Genomic DNA, 20,340 nt, shown 5'->3' with positions numbered 1-20,340 from the left:
GATAATTATAGACCATCAAAACACAGAAAAAGAAATTTGATACCATAAGTAAAAATAGTAGCATGACCAAAAACAGTGTGTTCCCTAGAATTGGAATATGTAAAAGATTTTCACATATAAAAGATGATATGCAAAATAAGAGTGGTTGTGCTGAGGGGAAAAGGATTATGGGTGATGTTTTGGAAATTCAAAGTTTCATGAACAATTGTTAAACCTACTGGTCTTACCATTTTCATTTGGGGAGGCGATGCATATATGATTCTTTGCTAGAACTGCATTGAGCTTTCACTGATGGGGACAATGCTACTGACCCTTGGCCAGTAGGTCTTGTGCATTGTGAAGCCACCTCTCTCCTTTTTCCTCTTTTCCCCTGTGCCTGAGGGGGTGTGTGATTTGGAGGTGGCTCCCCAGGACCTGAGGTGTGGACCGTGTCTGTGAATTGGAGGGAAGTACACCAGTCTGTACAGGATCAAACGCACAGTCTTAGCCTCATCAGCCTCATCAGCCTCATGTGCCAACTGGCTTTGCCAGCTGGCTCTTGTTAGTTTCCTGCTCGGCACAGGTTGGTGGGAACTTCAGCACAGCCCCTAATACATGAGGATATTTAATACGTGGTGTTGCTTCCTTACGAGGAAACACTGAAATAATCACGCCCTGAGAAGCATAGTAAACCTGATATGTGGAAATCCAGTTTTTTAAAAGAAGAAAATCTAGACATGATTTCATTTGCAGATGTATTCTCCACTTTGCAAAAGACCTCACAATGGCTTCCTTCAAATATTCAAACACTCTGGGTTCATGTAAAGAATTTGATTTAGAATTCTAAAATATAATTTATATTTGACGTGCATCGTACCTCATCTGTAAATTGGGTTACAGTTGCATTGCCCCGGAGGATTCACTGCAAAGATGCCTTCAATGGGGTATTTATCTGCTTAAGGAAATGCCCGCATGTTTGATCGCCCTCTTGGTTCTGTATTTGTAGAAGGAGCAACACACAGCGAACACCGAGCCCTCATGTCCGAACTCAAGATCCTCATTCACATTGGCCACCATCTCAACGTGGTCAATCTTCTGGGTGCCTGTACCAAGCCAGGGGGTGAGTGTCTGTGGATGGTTCTGGTTGCCTGATTTTGGCATCTGCTTTTCTGCTGGTGTCTGAGAGAAACCACCCAACTCCCGTAGTCTTGATTTCCTTAACTTAGGATTCTTTGGCAGATTCCTAGATAGAAATATACTTAATGGGCACTATCAATTATTCTAGAACTTCCTGTGAATTAAAAAAGATGCCACATTCCTATAGTACGGTTTGCTGCTTATGTCATAGGTGTCCAGATGAGGAAAGCAAACATCCCCCCAAATGTGAAAGCAAAGGACTTTAAGAGTAGTTCCCCAGAGTACCCATCATGGCTCAGTGGTTAGTGAACCCAACCAGCATCCATAAGGATGTGGGTTCGATCCCTGGCCTCTCTCGGTGGGTTAAGGATCTGGCGTTGCCGTGGGCAGTGGTGTAGGTTGCAGATGTGGCTCAGATCCAGCGTTGCATTGCTGTGGCTGTGGTGTAGGCCGGTGGCTACAGTTCCGATTCGACCCCTAGCCTGGGAACCTCCATATGCCACCAGTGCCACCCAAAAAGACCAAAAAAAAAAAAAAAAAGTAGTTTCCCCTAAAATGAAGTCATCATAGGTAGTTGTGTTGAAAAGCAAGTGGGTGGATTTTCTTCTGAAATTTGGTTAATATTTTGTGGAATTGCCTTTTGGAAAAAGAAAAGCTACAAGAGAAGGGAAATTGCAACTGGTTGATTTCTGTGATCCATTTTCCAGTGTAGTTAGTTTCATAGCCTCTGCTATGATTTTTTTTTTTTTTTGGCTCTTTGATATGGTAAACAATTGGTGAGAAACATGAGTAAAAGCACATTTTCCCTTCTGCTGTGCCGTCTGCAGGGCCACTCATGGTGATTGTGGAATTCTGCAAGTTTGGAAATCTGTCCACTTACTTAAGGAGCAAGAGAAACGAATTTGTCCCCTACAAGGTATGTCATTTCCCAGCTCAGCTGTGGCCATGCTGTAACATGGAGGAGAACTCAAAGTGGTCCAGGTTAATTTTTTTGTTAAAATTCTGTGAAGAAACGTGTGAGGAGTCTTTTCATGTGACCTCTTGATGGTCATAACCTCCTCTTTTACTTTCTGAAGGACACATACTTCTTGTGTTTTATTTTTGTGAGTCTAATCCTACTGACCCACTATAGATTGGGATGATATGGATTGGGATGATTCTGAGGATGAGGAAGGTCGGTGTGGTTAAGGGACAGGAATGACAGGTGGAAGGACAGCTCTGGATGATTCTGTCTCTACCTTGGCCATATTTGACCCTATGGAGTGTCCATCCCCCTATTAAAAGTGTCCTGATGTTGCAAGTGCATCTGAGTGAAACTTGAAACAAGGCTCTTCTCTCTTGAAGTGAAAAAGAAACCAGGCTTTGTGGATGAAAATCTATTACGTACAACACTTGTCCCACGTCTCAGCCTGGAGATTCCATGGTTCTGAAATTGATGTACCTCTTGTCTTCCTTCCATAGTTGGCTGCATTTTAGAGATTTTCTGCTACTCAAGGAGCGCATGCCTTTGTTTCTTTCTAGACTAAAGGGGCACGGTTCCGGCAAGGAAAAGAATATGTTGGTGAGATCACTGTGGATCCCAAACGCCGCTTGGACAGCATCACCAGTAGCCAAAGCTCAGCCAGCTCTGGATTCGTGGAGGAGAAATCCCTCAGCGATGTGGAGGAAGAGGAAGGTACCTGTTGTTGCTTCCTCTGCACCTAATGATGCTCTTATAGGAACAGACCAGGTGATAGGGTCTTATGAGGAATTTTGTCATGGAACAGTCTGGTACTACCTGAAAGAGACCTAAATTTCTAGAAGGCTTCCATTCAGGCTCCCTCAAAGCGAAGGGTGGAAGGCCTAAAGAAGCAGCGGGCTAGGTTGGGAGGCAGAGCATGGCTAGTCTGAGAAATCTCGGTTCCCCAGGAGAGCTAAGCAGTTGGCAGCAGTCCAACTAATGCCCTTCAAGAATTAGTTCAGCAATTATCAGTGGGACAGGTTCAGCGCCACCTTCAGATGGGCAAAGGAGGTGCTCTGGTGGTTCATCAGCCTCCCTGTTACCTGCTGAGGTTCAGCCCCATCTCAACGGAAGTCCTTTTGTTGATCATACCCAACCTTCTGCAAGGCAGCATGGGCATCTGCTGTTTCTGCCCCAACCCTAGTGGCTTATCAGGTCTTCCACCTTGTTCAGAGGCATCTTGGCACATACACTTTTCTTTATCCACTTATGCTTCCAATGATATTTCAGTGCTCTTTATGAGTGGTGCTGTGTCCCCAGCCTAACTTTCAGGGCCTCCTCCAGCTTCAGGATACATTCTCTGTCTGCCTCCCTCAGAAGGAGCAGAGAGAGCTCCGTGGAGGTAGGGATGGGGCTTCCTGGTATCTGACTCTTCTTGAAGCATGAGCTTAGAAGAATTCAATCATGAAATAGTGGGAGAAACCTGCCTGTGTGTCCTTTGTCAAAAGGCCACAGATAGAACTGAAAACTGACTTCTTTCCCATGGAAGCTGAGCAAGCAGTGTGAGGCTAGAACTTGGCCTAGAAAAGCAGGAGGAGGTTGTCTTGGCCTCACATAACCGGGCACACACTGAGCACGCATCTCTGCCCCATCTTCTCTCATTGGTTGACCAGTGAGCTGGAAACCCAAAGGCTTGAGGGAGTCTGTTGGAATAAAAGGACGGTTGGCCTGGAATTTTTGCCTCCATTCTTCCTTTGGAAAATGAAGGACTTTCACTAATTATTCATGGAGAGCTCTCCAGCCCTAAGCATAGAAAGTCATTGAGCAAAAGGTTCACAGCCTTTGTCATACTTACAAGCTTCTTATTATAATGGAGTTTTCATTTGCTCTGGTATTTGTCTCCAGGAGAGAAGCCATATCTTATCTTATCTGGCCAAAATTAAGAGATCATGCTGAAACACCCATTAATGTCTTGGTGTTTATTTGTACCAGTTGCACGGAAGTAAATACCCCAAATTTATGTAAATGCATCTTTCTCTTGATGTTCCCCGTTATTTTCCATTCATATCTTTGACGGAGAAAAACATCCTCGCAAGTCAGATTGAATGTATTTACAGTGCTTTCACAGCTTGAAAGTGAGAGAAGTAAATGTATTTCTGGTATTTTTAGTTATCTGTTGTAGGTTATAATTTGACCTTTGGCCTTTACCCCAGGACAAAGCCTGGAGAGCAAAGATTCAATGACCCTGGATATTGTTGTTTTATTTTTAGAGTTCTTGATATGAAGCTATTGTTTATCCCTCTGGGTACGTGAAAAAAACAAGAGTTTAAAAAAGCAAATTTGTAAAAGCCATCTTTTGCCTCCCTGTTATCTACCAATTTTGCCTCTTGGATTTGTTTATCCACTTTGGCTGACATGGAAAAGCCAGTATTTTTGCAGAGGGGTATGATGAAGGCTGAGAATATACCAGGATTCAGTCCTACTTGCAGAAGAGAGAAGCATTTTCTGTCTGCTTCTATTTCCTGAAATTTGACTTCCAATTTTTAAAATGAAGCTTACACAATCCAATTTAGAAACAAATAGTTTTGGTTGAAATACCCATTTCTGTCCTCCTGCGTCTCTGACAGTCTCAGAAGATCTGTACAAGAACTTTCTGACCTTGGAGCATCTCATCTGTTACAGCTTCCAAGTGGCTAAAGGCATGGAGTTTTTGGCATCGCGAAAGGTGAGACAAAGTATCTCTTCACATCATCACAGTTTTGGACATGAGATGTTCAGGGTCAGCCATGGGTGCTCGGTGGGGACCGTAATTCATTCGCCACCACTCTGGGGACTGTTAGAAGAGCTTGATTCAGGAGGCCCCATTTCTGCTCATTATGGGGATATTAGCAGTTCATGAAATGAGCTCATGTGATAAATATTCGTTGAGCCTCTGCTCAGGGCAGGACACTGTGTGAGCAAATAGGCTAAACTCTCCACCTTCATGGAGGTTATATTCCAGTGGGTGAGACACACAGTATAAACCAGTCAGATGGGAGTAAGTGCTATGGAGAAAAAGAAGCAGTTAGAGAGTCTACAGGAGTGGTATGTTTGTAAGTACATCTGCCTCTGTGTTTGTGTATATCGATTTTAAACAAAGTGGACGCAGAAGACTTGAGGGGAATGTGACATTTGAGTAATGGCCTGGAGGAGGTGAGGGGCTGAGCCTTGCAGATATCTTGGCCCAAGAGAGTCTATTTTTAATTTATTTTACATTCATCCCTCTCCATCAAAAGGTATTTGTTCATAGTATAATTAGAAACCAGGAAGGACAGGCTTGAGATGACAGCGATTGAAAGAGCTAAAATTAGAAAAGTAGGCCAAACAAAGGCCGAGGTGGGTACGTGACAAGTTACAAACATTCCAAAGGTTGTAAACACAGGGGAGGGAGCAGCGTTGAAGTCGCTCTCCTGGAAAGGGTAAAATGGACGGTTTTACCTTCAACAAGAAAAATCCGAATGAAGTTTCAGGAAAAAGGATAAGTTGACAGCATGCCTTTGCTGCAGCCGACTGGGGGAAGAAAGACTTGAAGTTTTGGGGGTTTTCATTGTTTTTTTTTTTTTCCTAAATTAGAGTGAAAGCCCTCACCCTTTTCTTTTCCTGAAGTTTAATGCTTGTCACAGCTTCTAGAGCCCCAGGCTGTCGGAGGTTTCTGCCTGAGAGCTTGTGTCTTCCCTTTCCCAAGAGGAAGGGAGAGACGTGGAATCTTAGAAGAGGATTTTCCTGAAGAGAAAGGACGTTTACCCTTCTTGAAGATTCTGAATTTTTGATTATTTTTTAAAGGGCAGAGTGCGCCAGTTCACTGTCGGGGTTCCTTTGACAGGAAGGGGCTGGAGGGGGTGGATGCAATTAAGAATGTGTTTCTGGTCACATCCACACATCCCTTTTGCCTGGCACCACATATGGTTTCAACTTTCCTTGCGTATAGTTTTTAAAGGCTTATGGGAGTTCCCATGTGGCGCAGCAGAAACGAATCCTAGGAACCATGAGGTTGCAGGTTCAATCCCTGGCCTCCCTCAGTGGGTTAAGGATCCACATGGCTGTGAGCTGTGGTGTAGGTCACAGAGGTGGCTCGGATCTGGCGTGGCTGTGGTTGTGGTGAAGGCCAGCAGCTGTAGCTCCAATTGGACCCCTCGCCTGGGAACTTCCATATGCTGCAGGTGCTGCCCTAAAAAACAAACAAACAAAAAAGGTTTACAGTTACAGTTTAACACAATATTGGCTATATCCCCATGTTGTGTACTATGTCCCTGTGCCTCATTCAGAGGAAAGCGCTACCCAGATGTGAGCTGTGTGTGGGGGTCTGTAATGCCTGGCTCACACAGCACTCCACCACTGACCTCGGAATTCTCATCTAAGCCTTTCATTCATGTTTTTTGTTGTTGTTGTTGTTGTTTGGGTTTTTTTTTTTTTTTTTTTTGCTTTTTAGGGCTGCACCCTTGGCATATGGAAGTTCCCAGGCTGGGGGTCGAATCGGAGCTACAGCTGCCAGCCTACACCAGAGGCTTAACCCACTGAGCGAGGCCAGGAATCCAACCCACATCCTCGTGGATACTGGTCAGATTCATTTCCTCTGTGCCCCAAGGGGAACACCTCTTTCATTCATTTCTGCATGTTCCCTGAGACTCTTGTACTCTCATAAACCTGTCAGGTGGAGATAAAGCTTCTTGGTGTAGCAAGTTAGGGGATGTGGGGAAACTGAGGAGCAGAAAAGAGTGGAAGGAAAGCCAAAGAGAATTTAGTTTTCCTCTTTAGTGCACTGGAGAATCCACAAGTGAGAGGCTGCTGTGCTTTCATAGACCGCTCTGATAAGTCAGCATTTTGAAAACAGGGTGAGCCCCACTGGGAACTGTTTCTCAGAGCTAGTCCAGCTTCAGTAACATATGGAATGGAGAAACCAACAAAGGCACCAAATCAAGGAGGGGCCCCTTGTTTCTGATTTCCGTGCATTCATTCAAAATAAGCCCCATTCTGGGGCCTCCTTAGAATAACACGTTTTAACCGTATATGGTGCCAGGCAAAAGGGATGTGTGGATGTGACCAGAAACACATTCTTGATTGTGTCCGAGAGAAGTCTATTTATGACTCCCTCATCATGCTATAACTTAATGATTTAATCCCAGAGTCTGGGGCTGTTTATGGACTAAGCAGATGTGTGTCTCCGTGAAACGCACAGGCTTTTTTCTTGAGGTGTTGATACAAGATGTAAACCCAGTGCTTGTTAATCAGTTGATTTTCTGATCTGGTTCTTTTTTCTTTTTCTAAAGCATGAGGTCACAACAGATGCAGAAGAGATCAGGGCTGCCAAGCTAGTCCTAATGCACACGATTCTTTTTGCAGTGTATCCACAGGGACCTGGCGGCTCGAAACATCCTCTTGTCAGAGAAGAACGTGGTTAAAATCTGTGACTTTGGCTTGGCCCGGGATATTTATAAGGACCCGGATTACGTCAGAAAAGGAGATGTAAGTTTCAGATTCCTCTCAGCAAGCTTCAGGCCCTGTGTCTGGGGAGAAAAAAAGTTTCTTCTTCAGCTGTTTACTAAATGGGGTTCTCATTCCTTGTCTTTTGCCCGCCCCCCCCCAGGCTCGCCTCCCTTTGAAATGGATGGCCCCAGAAACAATTTTTGACAGAGTATACACCATTCAGAGTGACGTGTGGTCTTTTGGTGTCCTGCTCTGGGAAATATTTTCCTTAGGTAAGTCCCTTCTCTTTGTCCCTCCATACTCCATAAATAAAAATACAAAAGGACAAAAATCAGTGACTCTGTGGAGAGTTCCCATCGTGGCTCAGTGGTTAACGAATCCGACTAGGAACCATGAGGTTGCAGGTTCGATCCCTGGCCTTTCTCAGTGAATTAAGGATCCGGCATTGCTGTGACCTGTGGTGTAGGTCGCAGACACGGCTTGATCCTGAGTTGCTGTGGCTGTGGTGTTGGTTGGCAGCTGTAGCTCCGATTGGACCCCTAGCCCAGGAACCTCCATAGGCCATGGGTGTGGCCCTAAAAACCAAAAGCCAAAACAAAAATAAAACAAAACAAAATCAGTGACTCTCATGTGCCTTTCCCTTTCCTGAATTCCACCTTTATCAGGGGAAATTTAACTTGAAAGCTTTGGGGTTGTAAAATTTTTAAGCTTCTACAAAGAGTACTTAAAAAAAAAAAAAAAAGTGGAGCACCCATTGTGGCTCAGTGGGTTACAAACCAGACTAGTATCCATAAGGATGTGGGTTTGATCCCTGGCCTCTCTTAGTGGGTTAAGGATCTGGCGTTGCCACAAGCTGCAATGTAGGTCACAGATGAGGCTTGGATTTGGTGTGGCTGTGGCTGTGGCATAGGCCGGAAGCTGCAGCTCTGGATTCGACCCCTAGCTTGGGAACATCCATATGCCCTGGGCGCAGCCCTAAAAAGAAGAAAAATAGGAAGGAAAGAAGGAAGGGAGGGAGGAAGAAATGGATATAAATATGAAGAAGATGTTCAAGCATCAGGCTCAGGGCTTTCTGCAAGAGAAAATCAAATCAATAATATCCCACCCCTGCTTTCTTCTAGGTGCTTCTCCATATCCTGGAGTAAAGATTGATGAGGAATTTTGTAGGCGCTTGAAAGAAGGAACTAGAATGAGAGCCCCTGATTACACCACCCCAGAGATGTAAGACTTTATAAGCATTTTTCCATCCCTCTTCTTTGCTCACAAACGTTCTCCCTGCCCAGGAGACTTTGCATTCTATGTACACCTCCCTCGAGGCTCAGTCGTGTCTCAACGTCTCAAGTACAGAGTCATCCCTCTTGAAGTGACAGCACTTTATCTCTACCAACCAGTCAGTTTTCACCAGGTGTTGACTTGGAGTGTTTCCTTTTCTCTACACACACCTGATGCTCCACGTGTCGGGCTCTGTGTCTCACAGTTTCAAGTCCTTATTTACTCTCTTAGCTCATGGTAGACTCTTGATAAATGTTTACTTATTCAAGTGCTTATGTTCACCATCAGATCGGGAGGAAGGAGGCCGTTAATGACATCCGTGTTTTGCTTCTCTAGGTACCAGACGATGCTTGACTGCTGGCACGGGGAGCCCAGTCAGAGACCCACATTCTCCGAGCTGGTGGAGCACTTGGGAAATCTCTTACAAGCTAATGCTCAGCAGGTTTGTGACCTCCATCCAAGAGGCTTCTGCAAAGCGTACTTAGGTGTCGAAAGCTCCTCTGCTGCCTGGACTGTCTCACAGCCACCACGCTCTCCTCTCAACTATTGAATAAGGAGCTATATTCTTCCAGATCTAAGCAGTCATGTTTTTCTAAAAGCTATCATTACCCTTTTGGACAGATGAGACCCTGACTCATAACCTGGGAGCGGATCCCTTTTATTTTTACTGATGAGTATTTTGATGTCTTCAGATGTTCTTCTAAAGTTTAAAAACAATAGCGAAAAAAAAAAAAGTCAAAAACCAAAAAAACAAAACCTAGTTGATCCACCAAATATATCAACAATAGACAGAATTTCAAGGACTTTTAAATACATTCTTCAGGCAGAAGCACATCTGGATCCTGCAAATTAAATGGCTTTTTCCTCGGTAAAATCCCAGGCCTCCATAACTTCCACTGGTGGACTTTAGAGTTGTAACCTTTGCCGTTAGAAAGTTATTTAATCCCCAGTCAACACCTCTGACTACAGTGAATGGAAGCCAATTTCCTCCTGCTTTTCTTTTGAAGCGCTGGGGGTGCGGGGGGCAGTGGGTCAAATCTGTTTTTTACCAATAAACCTTCCAAACATTTAGAGGTATCAAATCGCCCTTTATTTCTGTCTCTTGATGAAATAATGTGAAGTTGTACAACTTTTTCTCAGAAGACCCATTTTCCTGCACATTTATTGCTTTTCTTTAGACTGTCATCACTTTTTCCATTGCCTTGAAGTACGGAGGCTGAAATTGGATGACATGCCCTTTAAAGGCCCTGGCTCGTGTGGATAGGGCTTCGTGAAGAAATGATTTCTCAGCTCTGCGGAGCTCTGCTGCATTTATAACCACAGCCTGCTTTGTCTTCATTGTAGCCATAGGGCTCTGGGGTCCCCTTAGCATCTTGTTTGGGGTTCGTTCCTTTAATAAACTTCCACGCACACATCCCTTTCCAGGGCCCTTTTATTTTGGACCAGCCGTTTTTTGAACGTTGTCCTGAAGTTTTACATTCAGATAGGAAAGCTAACATTCCCTGCAAGCAAGGAGCCCCCGTGGCCTTTGTTTTTTTCATGAAAAGGCTCTCGAAGGCCTGAAGCCATAACAATAGCATGCTGTGTTTATTGTTTCAGGATGGCAAAGACTACATTGTTCTTCCCATATCAGAGACTCTGAGCATGGAAGAGGATTCCGGACTCTCTCTGCCTACCTCACCTGTTTCCTGCATGGAAGAAGAGGAAGTGTGTGACCCCAAATTCCATTATGACAACACAGCAGGAATCAGGTACTCTCTAAGGTCAGCATCCCCTGGGGGAGGGCCTTCGGGGTCCTCTTGGGGAAGGGGATGGAGGAAGGACGTTGTGTCAAGCTGCCACATTTCCACCTGCACACTCACCCTTGGCCCTGAGAGGTCCTCCTTGCAGAGAGCCTGGGGAGGTACGTCTGCCCATCTGCGGTCCACATTGCTGCCGCAGCTCTTCCTTTCAGGATTCTAAGCCCTGCAGCTGCGAATAGCTGGAATGCCACAGTTTGTTAAGCTCCAGAAAAAGAGACCAATTTTACAAAGACATCTGTATTTAAATTATCCCCATGTACTCTGTTATTAATGTGAATTAAATGGCTTAAGCAAGATGCAGGAAGGGCGAGTTCTGTTCATATATGAAGACACACTTTTGCCTCTCCGGCTAGGATGCAGCGTGCCGTGGGGCTGCGTTCTGAATTTGACTGGACAGCACATCTTCAGAAGCCCCTCCCAAGTCTGATTTTCAGCATTTTATTTGCAAAATGGGACTTTGGGGCTTATTTAAAACACATGCACTGCAGAATTTTCCTGATCTGTAGAAGGGTTCTAAAGACAGCTTTCTTTTTATTCTCTCCCAGCACCTGTGCATAAGGAAAGAGTTGGTATGGTTTCTACAATGAGATATTAAAATTGCCTTTTACTAAGCCCGGGACTGCTTCACCATTGCTTTGTTCCTGTTCCCACCCCTTTGGGTGTTTTCCTCCTGTAACTGGACCCCTGACAGCTTGGGCCCAGCCTGCCTGTGCTGTGGCTGCAGGGAGGCACACGGAGCTCTAAGCCTTGGCCAGGTTGCCAGATGGTGGGGGGGGGGCACCCTGGACAGTTCACCCCATGGACTCAGCCAGGGAGGGTGGCAGGAACCCTACCGTGGGAGAGAAGGAAGCTCCAAGGGTGGAAGCCACCTGGCGAGCTGCTCATTCTGCTGGTGTCAAGAGCTTTTGGCCTTTTTCAGGGAACTCTTTCTTATCAAATTTTGCCAAAGTTAGGCAAGGTAGAAACTATTACCTTTTATGATGTCCATGTCGAACATGAGACTCAGAGCACTTACCTGAGGGGAACATATTATTGTGATGAAAGACAGAGATTTTATGTTTTTTTATTTTTTTAAAGTTATAGTTGATTGACAGTGTTGTGCCAATTTCTACTGTACAGCAAAGTGACCCAGTCATACACACACACATATATATCTTTGCTTATATTAAAAGACCCAGTTTTTTTGTTTTGTTTTGTTTTGTTTTTTGTTTTTTGCTTTTTAGGGCCTCACTTGCAGCATATAGAAGTTCCCAAGCCAGGGGTCGAATTGGAGCTGCAGCTGCCTGTCTACGTCACAGCCACAGCAACATAGGATCCAAGCTGCGCCTAAGAACCTACACCTCAGCTCACGGCAATACCAGATCCTTAATCCACTGATCGAGGCCAGGGATTGAACCTACATCCTCATGGATACTAGCCGGGTTCGTAACCCTCTGAACCACAACAGGAATTCCCAAAGACCCAGATTTTAGAGTCAGACGGAACTGGGTTGGATGCCCAGTCTGCTCTTTGCAGCTGTGACCTAGGGTCAGTGTTCTGCGTGACCCAGGCGACTACACAAGTGTTATACAGAAGTGATAGCTTTGAGAATTATATGGCATCGTGGGTTTCTAAGTGCTCGGCACCTAGAAAACACTCAGAAAAAGATGCTATTAAGGGAGCTAGTTGAAGTCACATCCCTAGGATGAATCCAGTTCCTCTGATATCGAACTCATGGCTCTCTTCTCCCGGGCCAGGGGGGAGCCTCAAAAAGAAAGAGTCATGAAATGAAAGCCTGGAGTTAGTTCCACTCCCACGTTTGAAAAGTCTGACTTCAAGTCCAGCTGGCCTTCTGGTATAGTAATGACGCCCAAGACATGGTTGCCTTGTGCTCTATCAGAAAGACATTTGATTGTGAGCTGTGTTCCTTGGGTTTTCTCTGGCCAGGTGGGGTGAGGACCCGTGCTGGCAGCCTCTTGGCTCGCTCAGGCCCTTTGCATATGGTGCTCAGAGTCAGCGAGTCATGTGTGTGTGATGGCAATGCCAAATGCGATGCTGGCTCTGAAACAGGGCTGCTAACATTTATCCCCAGAAGCATGGACAAATGTGACACCACCCTCCCGGCACAGGCCTGGCTCCTATTTTCTGTATGTGATTTTTGAATTGATCTTTCCAGTCCAGTTTCTCTTTTATCCAGTCATAATTCGACAAATAAAGTGGAAATGGGAGTCTTTGGTCGGCATCCCTGCTCAACCCCTGCCATCTCTTTTCCCTTTTATAAAAATGAGACACTCCAGTCACATTTGAATCATCATGGTGAAAAGAAAGGCAGATTGGAGTCATCTGCCCACAGCACAGTTCATTTTGATGCTCTCTTTGCGGTTCTGCTCCCCTGGGAAGGAAGGAGTAAGGCTGGGATGCCTCTCGGGGCACTTGTTCTGTTACCTTCCACCTTCCCAGGCAAGAAGAAGAGCCAGGGAGTCTTTCTGCTTGCTTGCTCCTTATAATTTTCAATTTCATTGGGTTATAAGTAGACCTGGATAGAGACATCCCTGTGGGAGCCCACCTCATGTTGTTTTTGCTCCTTTAAACCATTTTCAAAAATATTTGTTTGAAAATATTGTTATCGAGAGAAGAGGCTGAGGGGCATGTGGGGGAAGGGTGAGGAGGAAGGACCACTCGAGTCTAGATTTAGCTTTGCCTCTAATCTCCCCTGTGGATCAGCTCTGGCCCCAAGTCTGTATGCTTCCTGCGAGAAAACACATCTTAATTGGACTCATCTTTCTTGGAGGGCAGTTTAGGGACCATCTGTGGTTGCTTCCCCATTTCCCCTGTGAGTTTCACCTCCCACTCCAAGCAGCTTAGCAAAGATTTCTTTTCAGTTCTCTCCCAGAGAAAGGTTTCTGGCACATACCTTTTTTTTTTTTTTTTTTTCATTTTGGTTAATTGCTAGTGATGATTTAAATGCTCCTTGTAGATTGATGCATGGGACAGCCTGCTGGCTAGATGTTCCTGGATTTGGCTCTGGTATTAGACGGCTTTTGTCTGTCTCTCAGCCCATAGCTCCCCTCCTTCCCATCCCCCTCTCATTGGATCAGTGCCCACGGGGGAAAGAGCAGGGCTGGGCACATGCTAGGTGCTTAATGAAGACTTGAACAGTCATATCCACTGCTCTCTTCTTCCTTCTCCTTCCTGATGCTTTTCCAAGGGGGTCAATGTGGATTAAGATTAAAGTCCAACAAAAACAACCTCGCACAGGCTTTAGAGTTTGAGTCCTATTTCTAGCCATTCCCTCCCTAAGCCTTAGCTTCCTTATTTCCAAATAGCAAATAATAAAAACCTATTTTGTAGGTTTGTGAGGAGCAGTGGCAACGATGTCCATGAAAATGCCTCATCGACTGTGAAGGGCTGAGCAATGTTTAGAATGACTGGGCTCAGAAATCAAGGAGCTGGCCTTTCTAAGGCAACGGCGTTATTGCTCAGGCTCACTCTAGTTGGTGCTATAGCCCAAATACCTCTGAATCTGTCCACTTTTCCAGACCCTGTGGGCATCACCTTTCTTTAATCAGGCTGCCCTTCTTCCTCCTAGATAAGTGGAGCAGCCCCTTAATTGGTCTCATGGTGTCTGGTCATACCTTCCTTAAGCCAGAATCATTCTGCTAAAAGGTCTATCTGACTTGGTCAGTATCATGCTTAAAATCTTTCAGTGGCTGCTTGTTTCCCTCAAGATAGTAATCCAGATATTCCAGTTAGTGATTTTGGACAAGTTTCTTAACCTTTCTCTCCTTAGTTCCTCATCTGAAGGTGGGTTGATGATATCCACCAAGAGAAGTGCTGTTTGCAAAGATGTCATGAGACAATGGTTGAGGAGCATTTAGCACAATGCCTGGCACACGGTAGGGTCTCATTAAGGGCTTCCCGAATAAGTGACTATGGGACCCATAGTTTTTAACAATCCCCTCTCTTAGGGACTGGACTTGGGAGAAGTAGGCTTTTTTTCTCTCCTTGTACATTATGTCCTCTTTCCAGGGGAGTTTTCTGTGTGAGGATGTCACTGGTCAGCCTCATTCTCTCTTCTCTGTAAGCGGAAGGACCCACCTTCTGGGGCAGTATAGGGAAACTTGGTTTTCATGATCCTTCTTTGCCTAAATGAATCCTCTCTTCACTTGGTCACAGGAAACACCCGGGATATGTAACATATCCAGAGGGGTGCCTGAGGGTGAATTTTCTGCCCCTTCCTGTGAAAGGGACTTCTCTTCCCTCCACTTGGTCTGATTTTAACAGAATCACTCAGACTCCCCTAAAGCCACATAGCAGGGAAAGATAGGTGATGTGTTGACTGACAAGTCCTATTCTTGGGACTCCTGCAGGAACCTTTACCCTTTGGAATTCAAAGGAGGAAAACAATCTTTGGTTGATGGAGCATCGTTCTTTCTTAGACCCCCTTACCACCCACCACTGATCACCTCACCACCCTCCACCTATCTTTGTGAGTGAGGGAAGGAAAGCTATTGCCAGTACATTTTAAAGGTGGGGCAACAGGGGCATAGAAATGTATTCATGACTTTCCCAGGTCTGTGTAGACTGTGGTAGACTTTGAAATAGACAAAGTGACTCTCAGCCCCAACCTCATGGGCTAAAAATAGGAGATTGTGAGAATCAGCCCACCTGCTCCTCTACCCGTTAAGCCTCTCTTACCTGTAGAATGAGAAGGTTGTCTCCAGATCCTGCTGGGTTCCGCATCCTTTACTAAACCCCGGTGAGATTCAGTGAGAACTGCAGGTGTTTCCTCTGCCCGTCTTCCATGGACTGGTTTCTCTGTGGGTGTTGCCTAGAAAAACCTGCCTAGGAGATGGCCAGAAAGATGTGAAACACTCGGTAATATGCCAAGAGCTCAGTGGAGGAATCGCAGGCCATCGGGAAGCCAAGCAGAAGGCAGCTGACCACCGAGTCTGCTGTTGTTGTCCACAGTCCAGCCCTGGACCTCAGAAGTACGATTCAAAGCAGAAGGGGCTCATCCAGGCCCCTCAGTTATATTATACTTTTAAATGGACTTTCACAGGAAATTAAGCCTGCAGTGTGTGCTAGCAGAGAAAGATTTTTGTTTTGTTTTTCTTTTTCCAGAGGATGTTTTGAAGGTCGCTATTAAACTTGTGGTTGAAAGATAATGAACTTAGGTATCACTTGTGGAATCTGCAGCCAAATATCCCACCACTAAAATATAAATATTTGTTCTTTTGCAGTCAGTATCTGCAGAACAGTAAGCGAAAGAGCCGGCCTGTGAGTGTAAAAACATTTGAAGATATCCCATTGGAAGAACCAGAAGTAAAAGTAATCCCAGATGTAAGTACATCTTTTAAAAATAGACTTAGGAATAATACGAAAGATGAAACGTTAGCTAGATAAATATTAGCCTAAGCCCTAGAGTCTTGGAGCCTCATTCTAAGGCCATCTTTGAGGGTGTGTGTCACGGGGTCATTACAGACATGGAACTTATTGGGCCCCTTGGTTTTTCTGTAAGTGGAGCCCCTGGTCTAAGGTTCAAGACAGTCTCGCTTCATACTGCATTCTACTCAAATGTAAATAGTATCGTTGTGGAAAGAGGGATGGAAGTGGGTCTCCTCAGCTGCCTCTTCCTCAATTCCTCTCTTCTTCTAGGCCTGGATCTATTTCTTGGAGGCAGTTGCCTCCTCCTCTAGTCTGCACAGTTTCTGGCTATGATACCTTGACCTCCCTCTGCAGAAAATGGCAATGTTGTCTGATAGATGGGTTAGGAAATCAGTTTAATTAAGTGGTTGGTCGGTGTCCACGCTCAGTCAACTGTGCCATCTCCTTGTCTCTTAAAAAGGACAGCCAGACAGACAGCGGGATGGTTCTTGCATCCGAAGAGCTGAAAACTTTGGAAGACAGAACCAAATTAGCGCCATCTTTTAGGTAAGGCTCAGCCAAATAGAAAAGACACATTTCAACAGGAACTTTTGGAAAGAGCTTAGGACTTTGAGTGTAGGTCCGGAGTCTTCCCATTTTGTGTCTTTGTTGGTTGGGCAGATTTGCATCAACCTAATGAATAAAGAACAGGAACAAATCAAACAAATTAACTGGCAAGTCTAAAAAAGAGTCTAAAATAAGAGGATTTGGTCTGTTTTATGAGAATTTATGAATACTGGGGAATTTCTGAGCGTAGCTACTATGGTCAGTGGTTTGCGTGGTACTGGCTAATAACAGAGGGCATTGGATGTGATCCTTAAAACTAATAAGATGATTAAAGTCTTTGTGGATTCTGCTCTGAAGAATTTTCAAACTTATATGGCAATGAGTCCATCTATTCTTAAGTATGCTATGTAAATAAGCCAATATTTATTTATTTAAGATACTTTAATGTTATTGGCTGAATTATTAAGTACTTAATTGTGGGAAAAATACTGACTTTTGTTTTGAATATAATTTCCCCCATGTGGTTTTGTAGGAATTTGTAGCTGTTTTGACTAGATGTACCTGCTTTTAACTTAGCAAATAAATGAGGCTCTGTGTTTATAAGAATAATAGGAGGCAGAGGAGTTATTGATTTGTTAGCAAGTTCATTCTGGGTGAGAATAAAGATTCTGATCTACTTATAATCTAACGCTTAGGCAAAACGAGACTTCCCATGGGTTATTGAGTGATGCTCATATAAAAAAAGAAACCAAAAGACATTAAATTGTGCTATTGTGCGATTTTATTGTTTGTCTAGGCCCACGGTGAGAAATTGTGAGAGCCAGTCATATGTTTCATTGATTGATTCAAAATACATTTGTTCAGCAATGACTATGTACTGTGCCATTGTTTGAGATACTAAGTTCAATTTATTGAAGTTGGATTGAAAGAAAAATGCATTTCTAATTCTTTGAAATAACTTTAAAACCATACATGAACACAGAGTTAATATAGTTCTTTTTGCAGTTTTTAACAAGAATAACTTGGTAAAACACCTAAAAGGGGGGGGGAACCCACACCTCAGAATGGCTTAAGAGCTGCACAGCCTACACTAAGCTACAGAAAGCATTTTTAAACTTTGACCGTCTGTCACGACTCTGTACCATTGAAAACGTTCTCTGGTTGCTGCTGAGTGATCCTGGTCCTCTGTCCTTTCAAAGAATGTGGTTTTGATGAGCAAAGAGCAGTTTTTGACATATCTGGCATGACTGAACACACACACACACACACACACACACACACACACGCACACACACACGCATGCTTCAACTTACTAAAATTTAAAGTTGCTCAAGCACTTTATTAACACCATACACAGGCCTTGTAACTGATTAGTGTGTGGGAGGGCACCCGTGGACGTTCAGGACATCCCAGGTTCCTTCCACATCGTGAAAGAGTCCCTTTGGCTCCTATCATTGTATACAAACTTGTCAATCTGCGAGGCCATAAAAAGGTTCCATTGGTTGGAGCTTTTGCATAACTCAGAAGAACCGCCTTTCATCTTGTCTCAGGCTTGAAAAGACTTGGATCTGGATAAGAGGACTTATCTGAGACTCTGAATTCAGGCTAGTACCTGAAAGAGGACCTAGTCTGATTAACCCTGATATGTTGATGAACGAGCGGGGGAGAGAGAGAGGCTGGTGTCTCCAGGGAATCACAGCCCACGCAGGGTTGGGAACATGGTGGAGATAAAAATTAAGATGCAAAAGAACTGCCTTCTCTCTTCCAATTCATCTGCTTGCTCTCTCTTCTGCAGCGGCCTGATGCCCAGCAAAAGCAAGGAGTCTGTGGCATCTGAAGGCTCCAACCAGACGAGTGGCTACCAGTCTGGGTATCACTCGGACGACACGGACACCACCGTGTACTCCAGCGAGGAGGCGGAACTTTTAAGGCTGATGGAGATGGGGCCGCAGGCTGGCAGTGCAGCTCAGATCCTGCAGCCTGACTCTGGGACCACACTGAGCTCTCCTCCTGTTTAAAGGAGCCACCCACGTCCCCCCTGTCCTGGAAATCACATGAGAGGTGCTGCTCAGATTTTCAAGTGTTGTTCTTTCCACCGCCAGGAAGTAGCCACATTTGATTGTCATTTCAAAAAAAGGACCTCGGACTGCAGGGAGCCAGTCCCCTAGGCATTTCCTGAGAAGATGCTTGTGACCCAAGAATGTGTTTGTGTCTTCTCCCAGTGTTGACCTTATTCTTTTTTTTTTCATTCATTTAACAAGCATGTATGATGCCCCCTGCTGAGGGTCACCCCGTGGGTTACGGCAAAAGCAATTCAAGAAATGGCTTCATCCTCCAAGAAGTAGCAGTGCCTGGGGAGCTGACACCTCTGTAAAACTAGAAGAGAAGCCAGGCGATGGAAGTGCTTTAGGTGTTGAAGACGGGAAAGACCTTTAGGGCTGAGTCTGCCTAAGAAGCTTTGTTTAGGATGTGGGTCCTGAGCCAAGTCTTCCTTGTGGAGCTTGGACTGATGGAAAGGAAGACACTGGCCTGCTCTGAGGGCGCCCCGGAGACTGCACATGCTTTGTGTTGGCTCTGGGGGAGGTGGGCACGGGGTCTCTTAGGAAACGTAAAAGCTTGAGATGACTGGTTTTAGAAGGTTGCGTGTTCTTCCCATTTGGGCTAAATGAGAGTTCCTTGTGCTGTTTCCGACTCCTAATGAGAGTTCCTTCCGGACTCTTACGTGTCTCCTGGACAAGCCCCAGGAAGGAAATGATGCAGCTTTGGCTCCTTGTCTCCCAGGCTGATCCTTTATTCAGGACACTGCAGGGAAAGGACATTCAGATGGAGGCTCCCTGTCGCATCAAAGATTTCTGACTGGATAAACCAATTTCTGGTTTCTTCTGGCTGAGTACCCACATATCTGTCCTGATGTGATGTGTCTGGGCCCAAAGACAGTAAGGCTGAGTATCACGCTGTGGTGTCAAAGCCTCAGGAAGGATTTTCCTCTCCTGCTCCTTCTCCCCTCCGCGTCTCCCCCTCCCTTCAGTATATACTGACTCCCCCAGCCAGTCAGTATTCTAGTAATTTGGCCTCTACATCCTAGTAAAAGCGGATTTGGTTTGTTCATGTGCTGAGTAATTTTTAGCCAGTTTTCAAAATTATCTTGTAGCCAAAGTTATAACAACATCTATGATATCATTTACACTTTTAACATATAAACCTCTTTCTAATGGTTTCTGCCCTTCTTCTTTCCTTTTTAAAAAAGAAAATGTATTTTTTCATTGGTACCATAGTGTGAGATGCTGGGACCCATGACTATAAAACATGCTATGGCACATATATTTATAGTCTGTTTATGTAGAAACAAATGTAATATATTAAAACCTTATATTATATATAATGAACTTTGTACTATTCACATTTTTGTATCAGTATTATGTAGCATAACAAACGTCATAATGCTTTTAGCAATTGATGCCACTTTATTAAAAAAAAAAAGCAAAAAACTTGAAGGATCCCTTTGCAAGATTGCGTTACTGGACCTATCATTTCTCTCACTTCTAAAATCAAGGAGGGGGACTCTGACATCACTTCCATGGGGCTGTTTTTTACTTTCACCAAGGATATTTTCATAAAATGTTTATATGCTTTATAAACCAATAAATGTGGGGTTTTTTTGTTTTTTTTTTTTTTGTTGTTGTTGTTGTTGTTGTTTTTTTGCTATTTCTTGGGCCGCTCCCACGGCATATGGAGGTTCCCAGGCTAGGGGTCTAATCGGAGCTGTAGCCACCGGCCTACACCACAGCTCACGGCAATGCCGTATCGTTAACCCACTGAGCAAGGGAAGGGACC

The 20,340-nt window shown here is 44.6% G+C and overlaps 1 protein-coding gene across 2 annotated transcripts in view; it reads left to right on the top strand.

The window, feature by feature from the left end:
• Positions 1-20,177, top strand: part of KDR (kinase insert domain receptor) — a 47,264-nt gene extending 27,087 nt beyond the window's left edge. Inside the window, exons 19-30 of one of the 2 annotated variants that reach the window (XM_003128987.6) lie at positions 986-1,099; positions 1,944-2,032; positions 2,638-2,791; positions 4,684-4,781; positions 7,436-7,558; positions 7,680-7,791; positions 8,641-8,740; positions 9,128-9,233; positions 10,391-10,542; positions 15,816-15,915; positions 16,421-16,506; positions 18,302-20,177. In XM_003128987.6, the coding sequence (XP_003129035.3) occupies positions 986-1,099; positions 1,944-2,032; positions 2,638-2,791; positions 4,684-4,781; positions 7,436-7,558; positions 7,680-7,791; positions 8,641-8,740; positions 9,128-9,233; positions 10,391-10,542; positions 15,816-15,915; positions 16,421-16,506; positions 18,302-18,524 (1,457 nt within the window). In that variant the 3' untranslated portion in view covers positions 18,525-20,177. Of the gene's footprint in view, positions 1-985; positions 1,100-1,943; positions 2,033-2,637; positions 2,792-4,683; positions 4,782-7,435; positions 7,559-7,679; positions 7,792-8,640; positions 8,741-9,127; positions 9,234-10,390; positions 10,555-15,815; positions 15,916-16,420; positions 16,507-18,301 lie in introns of both variants that reach the window. The other variant, XM_013997943.2, reaches the window with a different exon arrangement.

The sequence above is a fragment of the Sus scrofa genome, chromosome 8 (assembly GCF_000003025.6).
Source record: "Sus scrofa isolate TJ Tabasco breed Duroc chromosome 8, Sscrofa11.1, whole genome shotgun sequence".
NCBI classification, from domain to species: domain Eukaryota; kingdom Metazoa; phylum Chordata; class Mammalia; order Artiodactyla; family Suidae; genus Sus; species Sus scrofa.
The sequence above is the reverse complement of the archived record's forward strand: the minus strand, read 5'-3'. Positions and strand labels throughout refer to the sequence as shown.